The 18,356-nt window shown below is 42.3% G+C and overlaps 1 protein-coding gene across 2 annotated transcripts in view; it reads right to left on the bottom strand.

Annotated features, from left to right (window-relative positions):
* The window catches only part of LOC308104774 (uncharacterized protein), a 55,205-nt gene that overhangs the window by 36,019 nt on the left and 830 nt on the right, over positions 1–18,356 (bottom strand). For both annotated transcript variants that reach the window (XM_080455294.1, XM_080455293.1), the window contains exons 2-20: positions 17,402–17,571; positions 11,890–12,431; positions 11,613–11,775; positions 11,230–11,295; positions 10,603–11,081; positions 10,225–10,350; positions 9,938–10,135; positions 9,238–9,375; positions 8,848–9,108; positions 6,160–6,340; positions 5,658–5,824; positions 5,389–5,532; positions 4,450–4,625; positions 3,658–3,833; positions 3,110–3,334; positions 2,306–2,415; positions 1,652–1,864; positions 1,444–1,561; positions 338–572 (exon numbers count right to left, since the gene is read on the bottom strand). In XM_080455294.1, the coding sequence (XP_080311420.1) occupies positions 338–572; positions 1,444–1,561; positions 1,652–1,864; positions 2,306–2,415; positions 3,110–3,334; positions 3,658–3,833; positions 4,450–4,625; positions 5,389–5,532; positions 5,658–5,824; positions 6,160–6,340; positions 8,848–9,108; positions 9,238–9,375; positions 9,938–10,135; positions 10,225–10,350; positions 10,603–11,081; positions 11,230–11,295; positions 11,613–11,775; positions 11,890–12,431; positions 17,402–17,423 (3,740 nt within the window). In that variant the 5' untranslated portion in view covers positions 17,424–17,571. The remainder of the gene's footprint in view (positions 1–337; positions 573–1,443; positions 1,562–1,651; positions 1,865–2,305; positions 2,416–3,109; positions 3,335–3,657; positions 3,834–4,449; positions 4,626–5,388; positions 5,533–5,657; positions 5,825–6,159; positions 6,341–8,847; positions 9,109–9,237; positions 9,376–9,937; positions 10,136–10,224; positions 10,351–10,602; positions 11,082–11,229; positions 11,296–11,612; positions 11,776–11,889; positions 12,432–17,401; positions 17,572–18,356) is intronic.

Here is an 18,356-nt window from a genome sequence, read left to right as displayed (position 1 = left end):
AGGTGTTTAACATTTTCAAAGAATGTCAAGATATTTTTAAAAGTAGCTGATGTATATAGGGCCTTGGGGGTCCCCGGACACCACTTTGAGAACCCCTGGATTAGACCACCAACCACCATAACTCTGAGAGTGTACCGATGGAACCAAATGGACCCGTAAGGGACGAGAAATTTGGCGCCGATCTGTCCAGCGGCGTGCGAGATTAGCTCCGGAAACACAGACACCCAGACAAACAGACACAGAGACACACACACACACACACACACAGGTCCTCCCATAGACAGCTAGCCCCTTGCAGAGCCATGTTGTGAAAAATAAAACGAATAAAAGGACAAACCTGATGTCGTTGATGACGACTTTCTGGAGGTTTACCGCACTCTCTGATTGGCTACTGGCACCATCCTCTTCGTCGGAATCGATCAATTCCACCTCTACCTCCTCCTTGTCCTCATTGCTTCCTTCTGCTTCACTCTGCCTTCCGCTGAAGCTGTGCGTCTCTCCATTAGGCACAGAGGTTAACTCATACAGCTCTTCATCTTCTTCCTCAAGCTCCTCCTCCACCACCGCATCATCTGATAGCAGGAGGGTATGTGGCAATAATCAACCAACATAAATGGATATGAACCTCCAGCCCCCTCGCTACTAAATCCTGAGCGTTAATTTAACTCAGTTTAAAAATGTATCCTTTTTTCTTTTCTTTTTTTAACACTGTGAGAGTTGATCACTTTCAACCTGGCATGTCAGAGAGGTAAGATTCTCAAAAACATTGAAATTGCAAGGAAAATAAGTTAACATTAAAAAAAAATCTAAAACATCACATATACAAGCTCATCTACAAGCTTGTAGATTGGCTATTGTCTGTATTCGTCTTACAACAAAGTATACGTACAGTAGGGCATAACTACTTAAGCCCTGCATACTTCGTTGACCGGTGTCCTAATACTTGGCCCTTTTTCCCCCTCTACATCTCTTCACAAAAAAAATAGCAGAAAAGAAATGGCTCACACATTTGTAGAGCTATTAACAGGACTTGGCAGACCAGGGTACTGCTAAAGACATGGCACCGTTTTGTTTAACCCATTAAGGCCTGAGGTTCCGAATCTACAAAATGTCTTCTAAATCCTAACTACGTTGCGATATCAGTGATTTTCAAACTTTGTCATGTCAAGGACCTCCAAAATGATATGTACTGTATTTGGCCGCCGACCCCCATCTGAAAATGTTTTGTTCCAGGGACCCCCAGAAGCAAAGATTTGAATTACATTTTTTTGCTTTAAAAATAAATATATTCACAGATTTGCACAAATTTTCACGATAAAAAAAATATAGCAGATCTACAAGCTCATTTGCCATTTTTGAATAGCCAAAGTATAAAATAATGGTTTAAGTGGTTACACAGATGCGTTCCCGGTTTTAATGGGTTAAGCTGCTGCTCAGGCTCACCTTGTTGTTGCGTGTGGGAGGAGCCGAGACTGTAGTCCACGTTGGCGTCCTCAAGATACTCATCTTCGCTTAAATTCAGCGCCGACAGACTGCTGCTCCCAGAATCCCCCAGGTTAGACTAAAGCAACACACACAAACCAAATCAAAAAGGTCTTCATAAAATGCATCTCACGTTCCAGAGTCAAAAAAGCATATGAACTATTCTGACCTTGCGCTGCTCCACGGGTGCCGTGCAAGGATGGCTGGGCTTCTGTGGAGCTACCAGTTTGCTGTGATAATCCTTGACCCAGTCTGTGATGCCCAGTCGGATGCCCAGCTGGTGCAGACGGTTCAGGTGACGTGGGTCGGACCGGGCCATGGTAAGCAGGACCGCTTTGGACTTAGCCTGGCCCAAAACACGGGAGAAAGGCTCCAGAAACACCTGGAAGGCACACAGGAGGTACAAACACAAATTTTCATTTTCATTGATAGACCCAGAGTGTAGCCTATTTCATACGACTAATAAGACTAATGTCCTGTCCAGTGATGGTTAATTACTTAAGCTAAATTAACTTTTTGTTACCACCGCGCTATGACTCCTCTTGTACGGATTCCTAAACAATTAACACAAAATGTAAAATGATGAAGATTTAGTAATGTTGTTCCTACCGTTCTTCATACTGCCAACCAGGTGAAGAAATAACAGATTGAGGCTTTAACCTTTGCTTTTATATGAAATATCCAAGACTATTAAGATTTTATGGAAGATGCTTCTGAACATTTTGCTAGTTTGACCTTTGGAGGCCTGTGCGCCTTCAAAAAGAAATCAAAGTCCAACGTCTGTAGCAATAATATTACAGTTTGTGGTAGAAGTGCTACTGACCTGCTGCAGCAGGGCCTGGCAGGTTCTGGTGGGGATTCGGACGACACAATCCAAGAGGAAACGAGCCACGGTGCTATAACACGAGATGTCCTCTTCAGCCTGCGACAGATCTAGCAAAAAAGAACCACAGGTCATGAATGTGGATTGTTGAGGTTGTAATTCTTATGTTTCTTATACTGTTTAAACAACTCAAAAATGAATTTACACTCAGGAGTACCATTATGGGTATAAACGGTATAGAAGGTATGAATTTGACCATCCTACGGTATGCATTTTGACCATAACGTACTGAAGTGGTTTGTTTGTTTGTTTTTATTTTCACTTACTACCTTCATTTTATTTAACTGTTTTTCAGAGATCATTTAGTTTTTTCAATGATTGCAGATTTTCACAATTAATGCTCTTAAAATGCCTCTGCACCTAGCCTAGAGCCCCCCGTTACTGCATGTGAATTATGTCCTAGTAATACATTAAAGAGTACCATTACAGCTGCTATGCAGTTGCCATACCAGTTCGTTACACCTTAAGAAGTACTTAAATTGAAATTGTAAGAAAAAGGAATATACCGTAATACTGTTGCTTCAAATTACACCATGATATAAATATTATTCCACACCGCCAAGTGCCAGGAACAAAACTAACAAAGATTATAATAATGGAGCCGACACCTGTACTGCTTTCTCAGCACCATAACAACACAACATTTGTTTACAGACAAATATGCTTCAAGGAACGCTTTGGTAACCCGTTTTATCCTGGTGAGCATATCGCAAGGTAGTACTGTAGTACACTCCAATCCACTACCTTCTTTAGCCACAGCTGCTGCCAGTGAGGTCTCCAGGTGATTGGCCAGGAGGGCTGTGGGGGCGTTGATTATGCCATCGGCCACCACCATGGACACCAGGTGGCCGGCCGCGCCGACGGGGTCAAGGGTCATTGCAGCCTGGCAGAAGAGCTTGTCACCTGTAGAGGTGGTGATCCTGAGCAGGACGTCTGGCGACACCTCCAAGGCTGCCAGATCTGTGTTAACTGAAAGCATATATTCATTAACCAAAGAAAAAAGATGCATCATAGATGCTTTATCATAAATGGTTTGGTAAGTATCGATCTATCCATCTATCTATGTGTATGTGTGTATGCAGTATGTTTTTATGAATTTGTTTTTATTCTGTACTGTAGCACTTTGACATTTGTTTAAAATGTAAAGTGCAATATAAATAAAAATGTATTGTCATTTAATAATGAATTATACATCTCATATATTCTTCAGAATTGGTGAATAAATATCCACAAAAGCAAAACTGCAGTACAATGCACAAATTATCTTGATAAGCCATGTCCGTAATTCCTACCTGCATGCCTTTCGATGAAATCTTTGAGGGCTCCGTGGAGAGGCCTGAAGACCAGCTCCCACTGACTCCACTGACCTAGATCCTCCAGGAGGGGACAGGAGAGCAAACTGGCCAGGGCCTGAGTCTGAGACACCTCCCCCAGTAGGCCCACTGACTCACACAAACTCCCAGCGATGCTAGCAGGAGGAGCGTGGGTGGGATGGCGAGAAAGAAAGAAAGGAAGCAGAGAGAGACGGAGAGAATCAGGACAGCTACAAGTCAGTAACAAATCATGATTCCTCCAGTTTCTAACTCTTGGTGAACAAACAGCTCGTCACCATTTCATGACAAGAGTTATTTGTAAATACAATTCAAACAATCATACAGTATGTACAGTATAATTATTGTTTCCCATTTTAAAAGAGTAGTTCAACCAAAAAAAATCGTATTTTCTATCAATAACACACCCCGTGAAGCCTTGAATTCATGGAGATTTTTTTGTTTTTGTCGCATTCCTAAGCCAATAATTTGATGACCAGCAGTGTCTCCGGTAGGAGACTCTTTGAGTCTCTTACTGAGTCTCCTACTGACCGATGATGACCTGGTCATCAAATCATTGGCTTAAGAATGCAACAAAAACTAAAAAATGTTTTGGGTGAACTACTCCTTTAACAAAAGCTTAAATACATGTTTTTTTAGGTGATGATTCATATTCAAAGAAGTAGTACACATTTTGAATATACAGTACACGGTTCTCATTAAACAGCAGGGATCTGTAGGATTTCAGCAGTACACTGCTAGCTTGTTGTTTACCTGCTGTGTTTGGCAAACAGGGCTGACTCATAGTAGACCTGGCTTAGCCCTCCTCCGATCAACATGTCTCTCTGACGCTGGACCAGGGCTGCCAAGGTCCGCAGAGGGCCAAACCCCAGGTCACGGCTGTCATGCACGCCATAGTGGGATCTCAGTGCAGACTCAATGTGGGACAGCTGCAGTAGGAAGAGGCGTGTGTACAAAACTGAGCGAATACATTCATTTCAATACCGTCCAATTATTGCTGTACTGTGATTGGCTGACTCTATTCAGCACTGTGATTGGCTAGCGAGACACATGATGACATTAATAACCTATAAATAGGATTATGCACTTCCAAAAATCCAAATTTTTTGGAAGTGAGCTTCCATCACTATGATGACCACTGTGATGACCACACCGCCCACTTCACACTGGGTGTGATTTTTTTCATAAAATGACACCCTACTTGATCATACTACAGCGTCACACATAATGATAAAAAGCAGTAGATCCACAAGGCACAAGCTCGAGGCACGGCGCAAAGCGCCGCGTTTCGAGCTTGGGGATCTACTACTTTAGCTTTGAACTTTTACCTGAAAAGTAGCAGTTTTGGACATATGAGGTTTACACCTGACAGACGTTATATAGCTAAAATCTAAAATGACACAGAGGCTTTCCCGGTCTTAATGGTTAATCTAATCCATAAAAAGTCTATTGCACACTGAGAGGAGTATGAGATGTGGATCAGTACCTTGGTGCACGTCTACATGCCCAGTCACATAGGTGTGTACGTGTATGAAACAATGCATATTTTTTAACAACATTACATCTTATATTTCAACGTTTGACGGTGTTGTGCACCGTCAAACGTGTGCTTCGCAATGTGATGCGTTGTGAGCTTGTGGATCTTCAATTTAAAAAAGACAAATTAAGACATTGACAGTGTTAATGACTCACTGCGTCTGCATCGCTGGAGGCGCTGGCTCCACACTGTTTGATGAACTCAAACACATCCTGTCTGCTGGGTCTGAAGCCGCAGCCCTGCAGCTCCGAGCTGACACCGCCTAGACTTACAGCGCCTCCTACTGTCTCCTGCAACACCTGCAGAAGAAGGAGAGGCGCATCGGAGTTATATCTGAACTGCTTACGAGGATTGCTATGGATGCGAGTTAAAACGTTTTTTTTTTGTTATGGTTGTTCTCTTTTTCTGGTTCGGGAGATCCTACCTGAATGTGTTTCACCAGGAACTCCAGGAAGGTGCCCTTCTCTAGAGACAAGAACTCTTTGACCTGAAAGTGTTTAATCAACTTCTTCTCCAGCGAGGAAATGTGGGCCAGGGTGAAAGCTGAGCTGTGACTGGACAGGGTGTCTTTAAGGTACTGCTTGACAGTGGCTGAGGGACAGAGAAGCTCGTCATTCAATAAATAACACCCCTGCCCAAAAAACAACTACAAACACATCAGATTTATCTCTTGATCATAGATTAAAAAGAAGAATTTCTGTCTTCACAACCTCCTACTTTGCTAGGGCACCTGATGATTCTTATTGCTATGGATACATAACTAATTCTGCATCATCATATCGAACAATCACGTCACAGAGGCCCCCATAGATTGAACAACACTTCCTTTTCCATGTATGACACAGACACAACAGCGTTGAATGAATTTGTCTGTTTAACACCTTTTGTTTATTTCTATGATCTTGTCTGTGTTGTGTTTGGGATACCTTCACTCGGAGGTGCAGCAGTGGATTTGTCCTCTGTGTTGTTTCCTTCTGTTTTCTTGGATGGCTTCTCTTTGGGCACCAGGTCCTGTGGCGCCGCCAGCGACCCGCCACAGATAGCGAGTTGGAAAAGAGTTGTCGACAGGCGACAACTTGATACTTGCAACAGGAAATCCTGGACGCGCTGCGTAAGAAATTTAAAGACTCTTTATCAGACCCAAGGTGGTAATCACAGGCACACACAAACGCATCCCTACATTACAATAAGTAGTCATTATTTTGTATAACCTGTCATTTAACTATTGAACATAGGTACAGTAGCATTGAAGGGAATACTATATTCTGGGCTACCTTATATGTTTTTCTTATTTTTCATTATTTCCCATCGGGATCGATTAACGTCTACTGTACCCATCTACAATATAGAGAGAAAATAGGCCTTTATTGATCACACAAGGGAAATGCAATTGTCATAGCAGCCCCGTAGTATGAAACACAGGAGAAATACAGATACATCGAAGCTTCGAGAAGGACAAATAATATACAATAAGAGGAAGTAAATAGATAGTAGCTTATAGGGATAAGAAATAAGGTACCAACAACCAAAGAAAACATAGGGTCTTGCATGGTGTATGAGCTATTCAAATAAGCTATTAACAGGTATAAATATGAATGTATAGTCAAAGTGTAGGCCAGTAATGTAGTCAGCGTGACACCAGTGTATATGAATGCACTGTGTCTTGGTAAGGGATCCATTTGCCAGAGTGGGACTTGCTGGCACAACTTCACCTACTTCCAAGGTGCACGGAGAAGGGAGAAATGTACAGTATACAGTCTAACTAGGTTCTAGGTCAGAACTCCACTAGCACTTGAAATATATAGAACAACTTTATTGTTAGACTAACGGGTTTCAGCTTGTGGCCTTCATCAGGGTCATCACTTAACCAGACATGCAGTGCAATCTTACGTTTCTGCAACTGCCAAGCTTTGCAGGCCTTGGCTTGCAGTCTATCCAGTGTGTCTTTACAGGACACTACAGTATGTGCCGACTGAAATAGACATTGGGGTTCTAGCCTTCTTAGACTGTCCTGGGAGTAGTACACTGAGGCAGACATTGGAGTTCAAAACCATAGTCTGTCCTGGGAATAAAAGAAATGTCCACCATAACATAATTAAGATGTTAATTGAGTGACCTTGGACTGTTCAATCTACCATTTCTGAACAGGGAACAGCTCGTTTGCAAAGTGAAAATCCATGTACAGGATGATCTGAAGAATGAGGACTTTCACCAAACTGTTCACACAGAGTGAGCGATGTTTGCATACAATTTTAGCCCAAAATTTGCTTTGTCACATAAGTGTTCACAAAATTTCTAGTGGTATTATATGGGGTCTTAAAAAGCCTACACAACTAATAACTTTGCTCCATTTTAGGAAATAGCATTTTGCTTCTGCAAAATTGGCAGCAACCTCCTGTTAGCACTTAGCACTTGCAAACATGCACTGCAAATACAAGTCAATGAGGATTGAGACCTGAGCTGACACCATTACTTGCAAGCCATTCCATGTTCCTATAGTATGAACCTAAAAGGACTTGCATGCAAGTTTCCCCAAACAAACAAAAACATGTAAATGACAAGTGAGGACTTGATTTGTGATGAACATGATCATTAACCAAGGCCCTGATCACTACAAATGCTGATTTTAGGAAAACAAAATCACTAATTTGACCCACAAGCTGCTATGACGTCATAACAGTTTCTTATTGAATGTGAATAAAGCAGGTCATTAAAGTGTCACCCAGACCAAAAAGACTTAATATCTTGGGCATCTTGTTTCTAGCTTTAGGGAGATTTGCTCCCATGTAAAATGTCTACATGATAGATTAAAATGAGAAACTGGGTTTTGCGCTTCATGTTTAATTTCACCATCATAGCAATTTGTCATATAGATAATGAACAGCCTGCAGTCCCACAGAGCATAACTAGTTAACCCCACAACACTTAAATTCGGTGACAGTCAAAATGACAGGGTCAGGCTCCACATCTCCAAGCCAGCGCAGCAAACCGCCGCCAACAAACTGGACAGCATTCCCGCAGCTAAAACAACTCAAATACGCCACAGCACTCGTTAAGCAGATTAGGAAGGGGTGACATTCTGTTAATGAGTCGACAGTCAGCTTCCCCGGCAGCACATAGCAGGGGGCTTAGCGGAATCATCACCCAGTCTTTTACAGTGGCAAATAAAGGACACCGTGCTAGGGTGTCATATCAGGCAGGATAGCCACTCAAATCCCTGACAAGTTAACGCAAATGTCCAGCAACAGTGTGAAGACAGCAAGATGATGATATTCCAGGCAGTAAAATGCAACCAGATATGGACCTCATCAAAAGGCCCTTTAGGGTGTAGAAAAATTACTGGAACATTTGTCAGTATATTATATAGGAGGAGCATTTGTAATTGCTGATGGGGAATTACAACTAAGATTCTGGTAAAAGGAGATGTGTGGCTAAAAAGGAAGACTTGTGAGCTCCAAAATAACATCAGTTTGTCCTATTCTAAAAGCACTGGGGGAAATGATGAAGCGACGGTTAACGAGGGGAAATGACCAGCAATATGAACCAATGATCAACAAATTATGAATTATCATTCTCAGTTGGTCAATTACCCAGTCAATCTACCATTCACCTACCGTGGTCATCTTGGGGCTGAAGACCCCTGCAGCATTTGTGAAGACTGCACACACTGCCTCGGCTGCTGTCATAGAAACATACTTCTTTCGGAGCTCCGCGCTACCAAGTGAGGAGAACATAACGGGGCCTTGTGCAAGCTCCATCACGCTCTTCTTTATCTTCCTCATCCTCTCCAGAGCCTCTTCCTCCAGTTCTCTCTTGATGACCTCCTGAGCCTGCTGCAAGTATAGGTGCTCACAACGACTCACCTTCATCAAGGCCTGGAGAGGATATGAGTGTTCATTACTCAATAATAGCTGATAAGAATGGTGACTTATCTCATGTATTTATTGGTATTTGCCTGCACTAGGCATATAGATTAGTAATTTAAGGTTTGACATGTCTCTCACCGATATGGGCAACCCCACGCTGTGTATCCTGATACCCAGCTCATAGGGATTACGGTTGTATTGATCAGCCAGGAACTTCATGAAATCTGCCAGGTCTATCTTTTGTTTGTTCTGTGTCCTCCTGAACACGCGTAGGTTCTACAAAGAGGGAACATGTAGAGAAATTTAGGAGTTCAAGTCAAACTGTAGCCGCATACTCATTCTGTATATTGCATCACAAACTTCTGTGATTACTTCCGATTCTGTCTCTGTTTCTATCCAATCTCAAAAACAATGATGTTGAGGAAGCTGGAAGTGGCAGTCAGGCTGATGATGTCATTTAGGCAGTGTACCACTACAGACTATAAGCAACTGTAAACATGGTAAAGTTCATAAGTAATTTTCGGAGAATATAGCGTTCTATCAATCATGAAAATGCAGTACAGCTTGTGCCACCCCATCAGTACTTGGAACTTGCCTTTGGTATACCTGCTCTTGAGCTGCAACAAAACTTAGTCCTAGGAACTACATACGGAACTTTTGTGCTGGTGGTGGATACTTTTTTAAACCCCGAGATCATGCTTTCATAGTGCAGCAAGGTTAAGTAGAGCAATGGAAAACACACCCATTTCTCAACCCCAACCCCACCTGGAAAGAAGAAAAAACACTATGTTAAAGTTAAATCTAGTATTGCTTAATTTAGCAGACATGGCTATCGCACCCTCAGGATGTCCACAGTCTCTATCTGGTAGATGTCGTCGTCTTTGGTGTTGCTGTCAATCTTGAACATACGGTGGATGAGGGGTAGCTTGCAGAGGGGCCCCAGGTTGAGCTCCTCGTACCGTTTCTTGTCCTTCAGGGAAGCCAGTGACTGGCCCAGCTCATACAGGGTACACATGGCTGACGCTGCTTCTGTAGCCTGATACACAAACAACACCACTTTATAGTGCAACCAAACATATGCTTGAATCGCATGAATATACTGTATGCGTGTGTGTGTGTCTCAACCTCGATAAACATGTTGATCTCTCTGATGATGTACTGAAGGTCCTTCAGAGCTGGTATTTGCCAGTGTTTGATTCTGCCCGCTTCCAATGAAGGAACCTGCATCAACACGCACACCCTGGATATCACCTGGGGAGGGGAAGAAAACATCAGGAATCCTACCAAATGTCAATTAAAAATGTGATTTATACTTGGTTGCACGCCGGTGTCATGCACCGAAAGTAGAAGATCTACAACCCCACAACTCATCGCAGCACCACGCATTGTGAGCTTTGTAGATCTGCTAACCAAGTATAAATCAGGCATTACACCTTGAGAGCCATTCAAGAAATGACTGAAACTGCTGATAAAATAAGCTAGTTTTGTGCCTTCTTCTTTCACCTTCTCTTTGGTGACCAGCTCTCCCTCTGTGGCGATTTCTCGAATCACATCCTGCAGCAAACTGTTGACCGTGTCTGGATCCAGGACCCTGTTCCGCCTCCTGCCTTTCGCGTCGTCCTCCTCTTCCTCCATCAGTATGTCTGCCGCTCGCATGTTAGCCCCGTGGACCTCCCTCACCTGGGCGTGGTATTCGTCTGTTAGGACCACAGCCGTCTTTTTTCTCTGGGCTTCATCTTTCAACACCTTCCTCTGCTTGTATTTGGACAGCTTGACCTCTCCGGACAGGGCGGGGAAGTCAGAGTAACACGTGGAGGGGATATGCACTGGCGCTTGGAGGACGGGCGGGGTAGCGATCAATGGAGGCGGGGGGCTGCTCCATCGCATGGGGGTGCTCGCTGGGTCACTCGCCTTCCCAGCGGTCGTGTGTTTGGACGGAGCAGGCTGGTGATCATCATCTTTCATAAATTTCTTCGGTGTAGCTGATATGCAGAAAACCAGAAATATCATTTTCATTTTGATGTGATGGTACTTTTTTAAATAATGTTATGTTTTTGAGAGTGTGTGTGTGTGTGTGTGTGTGTGTGTGTGTGTGTGTGTGTGTGTGTGTGTGTGTGTGTGTGTCTCTACCTCCAGCTTGCTTTAGCGGAGCCACCACTTGGTCAACATTTGGTCGAGATGCTTGGTTAGTGTTTTCTATGGAATGTTAGAATTAATGAGATGAGGTTATTATATGGAGACATATGTACTCACTGTGATTATCATCATTTGTATTTTTCATGCAGAATATGATACATGTATAGATCATGTAGATACGGTTTTGGGTAACTGTTGATTTGATTGGTCAGGGGTGCAGAATGTCCATAACATTTCATGCCTAATGACTTATTAATTCATTTCAACCACATCAATTATATTACTTCTTTTGTCATTTTGTGTGAGTGTTCTGAGAGATCTGACATTTAAAATTGTATTCCCTTCCTTGAAAGAAAATTTAATGATTTGATTGGAACCTTTTGGTGCAGACGCGGTGGTCTGTTTCCTGGTGAGGCCTGCCTCCCAGGTTTCATACAGAGACATGTACTGTTTCAGGGGAAGTTTTTCCCCAAAGTGCAGAAAATAGCAGTTCTGTAGCTGGTCCAGTGAGGCACTGGCATAGGGGTATGCCTTTATCACCTGTAACATATTGATAACAAATATATTAAGAGTCATTTGTACAGGTTGTACCCAACACTCTAACCTCTCAACATTTGAAAAGGAAACCACCCTAAAGTCTACACTCTAACTGACCTCTAAGACCCTTTGGAATAATTGGTCTTGAATCGGATTCCCACTTGACTTGGACGTGTTGGGGAGTGAGACGAGGGGAGGAGAACAGCTGCTTGAAGAGGCGACGGCAGGACCCAAAGGACCACCAAAGGAAATTGTCGCAGAAGGAGGAGGGCCATAGTGCAAGTCGGTGGCTGACTGTGGGACAGGAGGAGACGGCAGGCCTTTCCCTGGTTTAGTTTTGGATTTGGAGGGAGATTTCTGGGGAGTTGCTGGACGGTTCATCCCAGAAGCCAATGCGGTGCTCGTGGTCCCGACCCCTGCCCCGGCTCGGCCGTGAGGCCGGTGGGTCACGTGGAAGACCAGCTCCCCCGCCACAACCAGCTCCCTGTCCAGGGATTTGACCAGGCTGACCATGGAGTCGAAACCCAGGGAGGATAAGGTCAGGTTGTGGTGGTACGCCTGGTTGTAGAATACAGCCACCTTCTTTATAAGAATCCCTTCTGAGTGCAGCTTGATCAGGCTCACTATATTCTCCAGAACCTTTTCCATCTTTAGTGATTCTAGTTGGAAGAGAAATAGATCATAGTCAATTCAACATGATGCAAACCAGACGTGTCCAAAAACATGTATGTAGTACTGTACTTGCTAGACTGACATTACCCCATTCAATCCGGGAACGCATCTGTGTCACTTTAGATTTCTATGGCAATTTTTTTTTGCAAATCTTTGAATATATATTCTACAAATGTCTTCTAAATCCTAACAGTTAAAAAAAAACGTATGTTGCTATATTAGTGGTGCTTCAACTTTTCCATGTCAAGGACCACCAAAATGATATGTATTTGGCCACGGACCCCCATCTCAAAATATGTTGTTCCAGGGACCCCCAGAAGCACAGATCGGAGTAAAAAAAAATCGCTTTGAAACACGCACACGCACACACACTATATACATATACATAATTATTATTATTTTTTTCAAACATTTGCACAAATTTTCAAAAATAGCAGATAAGAAAGCTCATAGAGCGGCACCGACTACCACGCTATGAGCTTGTATATCTGCTATTTTTGAATAGCCAAAGAAATCTAAAATGACACAGATGCGTTCCCGGTCTTAAAGGGTTAACAAAGAAATTCAACATGAAGCAAACTAAGGATCCATTTTCAAAGTTATGAATCAGAACAGAATGACACAGAGTCATCAGTACCACAGCACCTAACTGCTGAACTGCAGTATGACACAAACCACCTACAAGAGTTGTTTCCTATTCATTCATTCATGCCTGCTGGATATTCAAGCTGCTGGCTAGCTGGAGAAGCTAGTAAAATGAGTACGGCAAATGCGATGATTATTATATTGACAATATTGTATTGTATCCTCATGACTAGGGTGTACTATGTACCCTTGGCAGGGTGTGTTTGTGATAGATTAGATAGATTTGCCTGGGGAGCACATTGAAAGTGGGAAAGTATAACCATCTGTGGCAATAAATAGTTTATTCACTAAACTATATTTTCTCAAGCAGAAAGTTAATAATTATTGTCCACAAAGGGATTCTGCTATTTGTAGATTAAATCCATCAGCCACCAGACAGCTTCATCCACGCTCTCTTTGTATGGTAATATATATATATATATATAGTCAATATATATACAGTGCGTGCACGTGCGTGCGTGCGTGCAGGATGGAGAAAGGGGAAGTTATTCCCTATCGTCTGAGAAGCCATCTTCATTTAGTGGTGATAGTGGTGGCATTTTATAAAAAAGGAACTGTAGGTATACAGACAATGCAATAAAGAATTTGATGTTTGCAGTTCTCAAAACAAACCACTTTCCACCTGGTGTCCCTGTTGGGGACATGTTATTATAGTCAGATAGCTAATCGATGCAACATGATCACAGGTCATTAAGGGGTTAGATTTCCAAAGATGTTTTCTAATTGTTGAAAAGTTTTGTATTTACAACCATGTCTGCATCTCTTCAATCTTGGAACATAATGACACAGCAGAGCAGTAATCAAAATATCTACATGAGAAAATATACCATAAGAATGTACAGAACCACACTAATAAATAGATAAAAGGTAAAAAAGAAAGGAAAAAAATATTGTATCTTACCAATTTTTCACCCGTCTGTCAGTTTGTAAGTGGCCGACCATCAGTATCTAAATCAGACAGTAACCTTCCTCTGTTGTGGACTTTAAATCCCCCCCTCTCTTCCCGTTTGTCACCTTCTCTATGGGCCAGTGTTTTTTATTTTACAGTGGGCCAATCCCAGTGAAGGGATAGAGAAAGGAAACTGAAAGTAACCTGGTATGCTCATTCAGGCACACTCTCCTATTCCTGGAAACAGAAACCTGGCTGCAACCAGAGCAGTCGGCAGAGAGGCCACCCTGTACCAAAACTATTAGAGCAGCAAGCGCCCGCTGCAGAATCATTTGCATGCAGTCTGTCTCCTTATCATTTGGCCTACACCCGTGTAGACTGGATTTATTGTACAGTATGGCATACACAGTCCACTCAGTCTTTAGTTCTCTATCTAATAGGTTTACAATGCCTAAAGGTAGACTTTGCTCTGTGCATGGTGATGTTGCGACAGAAATATAAACACTCTTAAGGGAGGCTAGTGTTTCCGATACAAGGGAAAAGAAAACAGAACGAAGCTGAGGGATGATGTAAGAACAAGACAGAAAAGAGGGGGAGAGCACTGGTAATGAGTTTCACTTTCCTGATCTCACCAGCCGATTCACTTGAGTTGTTGTCGAGGACACCATGTGACCTTCTGCTGATTCTAGATCACTGCAATGCCATAAAGGCAGGAAATACTAACAGTTTCCCAATCATAAATGTACTGTACAGAGAACAGCAGGAATTACATTTTGAGAGGAGATATTTATTACATACCCAGCCTTTATTTACCCTGGTGGGTGGAGTGATAAAAGGAACAAGAGGATGATAACTGATAAGCTTGCTTGCTTGATTGGGTTATACCCCAAATTAAGGGAAGATATGACAGCTGACCAATTAGCTCAAGCAGCTAAAAATATCTTCCCTAGGGGTTGCACAGCAGCTGACCAAAAACTGGCACCACATGCTGAACTGGCACCACTCATGATGAAACATGGTTGCATCAGTTAGAGCGGACGCAATAGTAAGGGTGGCAGCCAGCTGCTTTGGGTGTGAAAGTAGTTCTACTCTTTGCACTATTCCTGCTACTGATTTTACATCATACACAAACAGTTTGGGCAACAGTGATTTGACCTAGCCTACAATAAAATGAAGAAAACTGTCTGTCCGTCCTCATCTATTTTTCTCCTCAATGGGTTGACCAATCAATTTGAAGTTGCATATGTGCATTGACCAAGCATATGCGGGAGTGTTTGCATTTTCACCATGGCTATGGGATCAGTAAATGCTGTTGCGGTCGCAAATATGATCACGGGTCTTATTCACATGCAGTTCATTTTGAAAGTTTGATTTGTATATAGAATATGCTACTTGGAACGTTCTTATCCCATGTTTTTGCCGCGGGACTACACTGAGGCAGACAGGCCTCTAAACCGAAAGTCATTTATTTGTTTTTGTTGACCATCAATTTTATTATAGTGCCAAATCAAACAAGTTTTCTCAAGACACTTCACATATAGAGCAGAGACCAAACATTATTTGTCCCACCCTGTGCAAAGAACTTTTGCGACAGTGGCAATGAAACCCCCCCCCTTAAAGGGCAAGACCACTTTGTTAGAGGTTTGGGTTGTGTAGTTACCTTGCCATGATGTAACTCCAAAGGTGGGCAAGAAATAAAAAATAATTGCTCCATTGATTAGAAATTTATAATTCAAAATATGCTCCTCATTGACTTACATTATACGGTAAAACTGCTCTCAAAGTCACTCTTTTAGCACAAAAACGAACGCAAACAAAGTTGATTCAGACAATATAAAACATCACCAAACCCAGTACTGTTTTTTTTTTAAATAAAAATGTCAACTTCCTGTTGATTTTGCCATTTTTAATAAGTAGAAAACCCGGACTGGATCGGCGGATCCGGATCCAGATCTTCAAATAGTAAAATCAACAGGAAGTTGACATTTTTATTAAAAAAACAAACAGTACTGGGTTTGATGATGCTCTATATTGTCTGAATCAGCTATGTTTGGGTTCATTTATGTGCTAAAAGAGTGACTTTGAGAGCTGTTTTACCGTACAATGTAAGTCAATGAGGAGCATATTTTGAATTATCAATTTCTAATCAATGGCGCAATTCTTTTTGATTACTTGCCCACCTTTGGAGTTACATCATGGCAAGGTAACTACACAACCCAAACCTCTACTAAAGTGGTCTTACCCTTTAACTGGAATAAACGTCAGGCAGACCCAGGCTCTAGGGTGGACACAGCCATCTGCCTCAACCGTGTCGGGGGGGAAGAGACAGAGGGACAGATATAGAGGGAGAGAGACACCAGCAAAAGCAACAATAGTAGCAACAACGGTAAAACTATCACAGCAATAACAATAATACAAGGTCGGACATGTCCTTGCATGCCCATTTGTCAACGCCCTTTGTTAAACTGGCAATGAACTCTGCTCCAATGCTGTGGAAGTCACATCGCACTCTTGCATAAATTCCGTTTTGGATGTTGATATCTGAGGTGAGATCTGTTCACAATCTACGTAGTGTGACCTGCAGAACATTTTCGTAGCCAAGCGTAGCCATCCAAAAAACGTCAGAGAGAGCGTATCTGATACTCATCTGATACGCAGGAGGAGGGGCTGGGGGTAGCAAGAATGTAGACTTTAGTTCAAATAGCCTTTTTCATGTGACAATGTGGCGTCTGAGGTTAAGGCTTTCTTATGTGTGACTTGTCTTGAGGCGATAATGACCGCTGACTGTTTGAATTCACACATTAACTACTTAATAGAGCGTTATTTCATTCGGTGACCACGCGCGTGCATGTACGTGCGTGTGGGAGGGAGGGAATAACTATAGTATGCCCTCCGAAAAAACCTAGAACACACCACTGGTTGAAGTGGTTAAAACACCATCATTGAAACAAAAAATATCCACACGTCCACACACTAAAAACCAGGTGCTGGGAAGAGGTCAGAATCCCCCAAAAAATCTGTCCACACACTGGCTCATGCTCCATGCTAATTATTTTTTTGGGAAAAAAAGAGCAGACCAAGTACAGAGCCAAAAGTCAAGTTTACTTAGTATTTAGGGTTTAAGTGGTTAAATGTCTGAAAATACACATTAACATAAATCCAACATGATGTACACAACACTGATGACAGTGCTGTCAAACAAGTGTATAAAGCTATCTATGAAATCTACGAAAATGTTTATTCTGCAAAACAAAAACGTTGAAGACCCCTGGTGTAAAGGAACCAATACATTTTAACCTTTGGAGCATGATCCAATGTGTGGACTTTGTTTTTATAACACCATCACCACCATGCTTTTTATTGGCTGAGACCAACTAGGGGAGTTATGGGGCAACAATGACCCCACATCCCTTCCCTGCTTACCTTTACTGATTGTATGGTTCATCGTGGCAGAAGGGTCAGAACCTCCTGATGCTGATAGGGATGACGTAGATGATGCTGGAGACACTGGACTGGTGAGGTGCCAAACAGTAAGCTCTCCAGATGAGGAGAACCGTAGCTGAGGCACACTCCTCAGAAATGTCTCCAGGTTGCTACAAGTCAAAATGTGAGGCACTACATCAAAACACTTATTGACAAGCACTCATTCAAGTAAGACAGTTATATGGTTAAAAGTAAAGATATACGTTAGCTAATTTCACGGCATTCACTTTAAATCACAGGTTTGAGAATTGGACATTGCCTTTTTTTAATGGCCAAGGGTTTTCCATATATATGTTGGTAGAGTATGTGGATCCGATGTATGGGAATACCCTGGGGGTGATCCATACACAGATGGACAAGTTCTTTCTTTATAGCATTCATGATTACCACCTGCCAGAGACAACAAAACATAGTTTACACATAGGTAGTACTTAGCTCTGGTCCATAGGGTTCCTCTGACGCTATGGACCAGAGCTAGGTAGTACTGTTCATAGTTGGGTTTACAATCATTTCCAGACATGTGATCAGTACTGATTGTTTAGTGGGTAACAGGGTAGGTGGGCACAATGTTAGTGTGGGCCAATGTTTGGGAAATGTTTTAACGTATACATGATAGGCTGATAGCTTAAAACATTCGACAATTGGTCTAATATTTCTACACTTGCTATAGCCATGGTTCACATGACGCTCGTCTGTGGTATGACAGTCATGTTTCAGGGCTACACTTGCTACAAAACCTGTATATCCAGTCATTTGGCGCATAAACAATACGTTGAAGGATAAAATTAAGTCTGATAATGACGTTCACGTTATGTGTACTTTACATTACTTTAAGTTTTTCAACATTTTGGACAAAATGGCCAATTTTACATCGAGGTGCCCAGTCCCAGATATC

Source organism: Gymnoscopelus braueri, assembly GCF_963280865.1.
Source record: "Gymnoscopelus braueri genome assembly, chromosome: 17".
Lineage (NCBI taxonomy): Eukaryota > Metazoa > Chordata > Actinopteri > Myctophiformes > Myctophidae > Gymnoscopelus > Gymnoscopelus braueri.
Note: the sequence above shows the minus strand (reverse complement) of the source record. Positions and strands in the feature narration are given on the sequence as shown.